This window comes from Phocoena phocoena, chromosome 7, assembly GCF_963924675.1.
Source record: "Phocoena phocoena chromosome 7, mPhoPho1.1, whole genome shotgun sequence".
NCBI lineage: Eukaryota > Metazoa > Chordata > Mammalia > Artiodactyla > Phocoenidae > Phocoena > Phocoena phocoena.
Window position 1 is genome coordinate 103,010,642 of NC_089225.1, and position 4,353 is coordinate 103,014,994.

A 4,353-nucleotide genomic window follows, 5' to 3' on the forward strand; every position below is an offset into this window, starting at 1 on the left:
TACTTTGTCACCTATTATATAAAATGATTTATGAAATCTTTATAAATAGGATATGACTTCTGCCCATACTAGGTTGTATATAAACACCTTTGAAACAGCAACAACTTTCTGGGGAATCCAAGGTTTGTGTGAGTGATAACAGCCCAAAACTAACTGTTTTTGTCCTGCTCTGCAGGAAAAACTGAAGTATAAAACAAATAAACTGGACCTTTCAGGACAAGGAAAGCATCACAAAACTGAAAGCTGTTTAATAAGTCCAGTCTTAGAAGTTTGGGTGCTAACTAGTACCATGCCTAAAATTAGTTTATATGGATTGAATTAATTGAAAGTGAAATAAATGTGTAACTCTGTGTCCTCAGTTACCTAGGAAGGCACAGGCTACAAAAGACCAGGAAATAAAAAGCTCTCCTATTTTCAGTAACACTGAGGTACAGACTCAGAATCCATTTGGTAACTGGGGCTATAAACAGCAATTAAAAGAACAAAATGGAAGAAAATACAGGTTTTATTCTTCAGTTGTTTCACTTTTCCTAAAATCTTGACATGTTTGAGCCTCTTTCTATTTAAGGTTGAAACAGTTCAGCACACGACAAAAAAAAACTCAAAAAAGGTGCCATCTGGACCACAAAACATTGAAGAAAAGGCTTAATGCAGTTCCCAAACTTTTTCATTAGGATCTAAAAGCCATTTTCGCAAAAGAATCTCCACTTCACATCAAAGTTACTTGTCTCCTTAATTCAACACCCACCCCAATGAAACACAATTTGAGTAGTGTATGTTGGTATGCATAATAATTATGACTCAAAGAAAAATATATCTAGTATATTCTAGGGGTTTTGTGGATGCCGCTGTGAAACAAAGAATTTGAAGTAAACAATTATAAAATACAAAAATAAAAAACCAGGGTGTTTATTTTTTCTCCAAATTCCTGGTTTAATAAGGACGTGTTTATTTTGAGGAAAAAAGGTCCCAAACATCAGGCTATTCACAAAAATAACCCACAGTATCAACTTTAGAAAACAAATCTTAAGACTATTACACTAATTATTTTTCTAGAGGATCCATTTGACATGCCAACTCTCATTCACAAAAATACATTGTTACATTTGTGTTGAACAGCCCCACACAGCACTCTTATGTGGGGTATAACACGCACACCTCTAATTCAAAGCTGTTCTCAGGTGCTACTCAACTAATGAGACTGCCTTTGTAGTTAGGGAAGCAACTACTGAACTTATGTATGAATGGAAAGAACTGTACTCCCTGCATAACAAGAGATTATTTTGGAGACAGTTGATAAAAACCATACATACTTTTTATTGTTAAGTCATAAAGAGGTATCAAAATTAAAAGCAAAAATTACAGGGTAAGACTTAACATAACTACTAGGAGCATCAAAGGAAGTGAAAACGGGACTAGGCGCAGGGCAATGTGAATTAATGAACATGGGAAGGACAAGGATGGGGACAACAGTGAGCATGTGCTGAAGATACTAGGGGAGAGGATCTGGTGAAAATTTTGATCTTAGACAAGCGCCTAGGTAAAGAAATAATGGGACAAGATTTCTAAACCCCACTATGTGCTTAAGAGTCATCCTCGCCATTGGCGCTGTCTCTGTCATCCTCTCCTTCCTCATCCTCTTTTTCATCATCCTTGATCAACTCCAGCTGGTCATCCCCCCGATCTTCATTATCATCATCATCCAGTAGGTCCCCCTCCTCAGCAGAGTCATCTGCCACCCCCTCAGACTCCATCTTCACATTAGTCTCATCTTTCTTCAGGGAGCTGCTGCTCTGCTCCTCTTCTGACTTATCATTCTTCATCTCTACTCCTTGTTTGCTCTGTTCCTTTTCTATTTTTTCCAGGTTTTCCAGCAGAGAATCCACTTTTTGTTTTATCTGAGTCAACTCCTTCTTAATGGCCTGAAGGTCATCTCCTTTCAACTTTCCAGACTTAGAAGATCCCCGCTGTCCACTCTTAGAATTGAAGCCACTTTTGCCCCTTCGTGAGGTGTTTCCTGATACACGCTGGCGTTTTGAGGGCACTACAGCCCGAGCAATAGGAGGAGGAGGAGGAACACGTGCTGGGTAACTGTACATCCTGTCATAATAATCCCGTTGAAAGTCATAGTCCAAGTCAAAAGAGGAGCTGAGTAGAGGGGACGGAGAAGGGTGTTCTGGTACTGACCCGTACATCTCCGCTGCAGATCGTTTCACACCTGCTTTTCCTCGGTTCACTTTTGGCTCTGCGGCCAGATTAATATCTAAAACCTGGCCAGCAATCATTCTGCCATCCTCTCCTGCCACAGCAGCCCGGGCATTTCTCTCATTAACATACTGAACGAAGGCAAAACCCTTATGAACAGAGCAACCCACGATTTTGCCATATTTCGAGAAGATTGCCTCCACATCAGATTTCTTGACCACAAGAGTATTGAGATTCCCAATGAATACACGGGAGTTCATGGAGCGAGGATCCGTCTTGTTGGTAACATTGCTGGCCATTGTCTTTGATGGTAAGGTGCTTCACAAAGCTGAAAAATGTAGCTGAAGATCAAAAAAATCTCACAGGAGGGGGAAGGGAGAAGAGATTCGATTCTGAATCTCCTACTCCCGAGTTCTACGCCGAGAAGCCGACTGCTGCTCGAGGTCCGCAACGCTGCCGCAACAGCTCAGCCTTCGCCTCTTCACAAAATGCTAACTACTTTTTTATATGATACACTTCCACTCTGCTTGGATTAGAAATATCCCTATTGAATTGTTTCTGATTTCTCAGTAAGTCAGTTTATTTTTAACAATTTAGGTTGCTTTAACCTTCATTATTCCATACCCTGAAAAAAAAAATCTATCTTTCTTATCTTACATGTGACAATCACTCTGCCAAAGATCAATTAACTAATTAAAAGATAAATATTCTAATCTGCATGGAAATAAAAAACTCCCATTTTTCTAAACACATAGAAATTCATAGAAATTATATTAATATTAAAGTTATGAAAACCCTTTCATCCTACTTAGATCACAACTATATACACACAAACACATATATGTCATTCTCAACCAGGGGTGATTTTTTTTTTTTTTTGCGGTACACGGGCCTCTCACTGTTGTGGCCTCTCCCGTTGCGGAGCACAGGCTCCGGACGCGCAGGCTCAGCGGCCATGGCTCATGGGCTCAGCCGTTCCGCGGCCTGTGGGATCTTCCCGGACTGGGGCACGAACCCGTGTTCGCTGCAGCGGCAGGCGGACTTTCAACCACTGCACCACCAGGGAAGCCCCAGGGGTGATTTTGCTTCCAGGAGACATTGACAATGCCTGGAGGCATTTTTGTTTGTCACACTGGAGATGCTACTGCCACCTAGTGAGTAGAGGCTAGAAATGCTGGTTAACATCCTTCAAGGTACAGGACAGCCTCCTGCATCCAAAAAAAATTATACATTCCAAAATATCAGTAGTGCTGAAGTAAAGAAACTCTGGTTTAGATGGTACATGAACTTCTAAGAGAGAGCCATTATTCTAGACTATGGCAAAAAATATAGCAAGTTTTTTTCACTTTTTTTTCTAAGTTTATTATTTGGAAAGTCATTATTTATCAGTCACTCTGTCCTGATAGAGCTCTTCTTCCTTATGCTTAGCTTGAACAAATGTCCATGTTAACTCCTCTTCCTCTCTTCCTTCACAAAGTTTAGAGAACTAACTTGATTGTCATCACCTTCTACCAAGACAGGAAACAGGATGAGAGGGCCTGATCCTTAGGGATGTTTTTAGGATAACCATGGGGACCTTAAGCTGAAAGTGTCTTTCCAACTTCTCAAACCAAGACAAGTCCAGGTAGCATTACTACCCACCCAGAGAGGGCATGGCAGTAATCAACTTCCATTCCTAGAGCATAAATAGATCAGTGGTGAAGAGCAGAGTCTACAGTCAAAGGTCCTGAGTTCAAATCCTCCCTCTTCTGCTCCCTTTCTCTCTATCCTTGGACACATGATTATACTTAATCTCTACACCTCAATTTCATCATCTTTAGAAGGAAGATAACAGTGGTAGCGCCCCTCCCTGGAGAATTATCGTGAGAATTAAATGAGCTAATATACATAAAGTGTCTGGCACACAGTAAGCCTTAGGTACAAGTTAGCAGACCCTCCCCTGCTAGAGCAGTTCTGACCATGCTGTGGATGTCATTGACCCTCAGTCATTCATACAAACTGTCCAAGAGTCAATAGAATAAAAAATAATGTTATTTGTTCTTTGAACTTGGGGTTGTAGTTTATATCTCCACGTCCAAGAAAATTTATTTTAACCATCTGATTAGCCTTATATAACATTATATATGCTTCTACTCTGGGCAACTGAAT

General features: G+C 40.4%; 1 protein-coding gene across 1 annotated transcript; it reads right to left on the reverse strand.

Moving 5' to 3' along the window:
• Positions 1-912: 912 nt before the first annotated feature.
• On the reverse strand, positions 913-2,696 carry LOC136125345 (heterogeneous nuclear ribonucleoproteins C1/C2-like). Its single transcript, XM_065880126.1, has 2 exons — positions 2,188-2,696; positions 913-2,148 (listed from the first exon to the last, which is right to left on the reverse strand). Exons 1-2 carry the CDS (start codon positions 2,502-2,504, stop codon positions 1,584-1,586), a joined length of 882 nt encoding a protein of 293 aa, XP_065736198.1. The 5' UTR covers positions 2,505-2,696; the 3' UTR covers positions 913-1,583.
• Between the last annotated feature and the right edge of the window lie 1,657 nt (positions 2,697-4,353).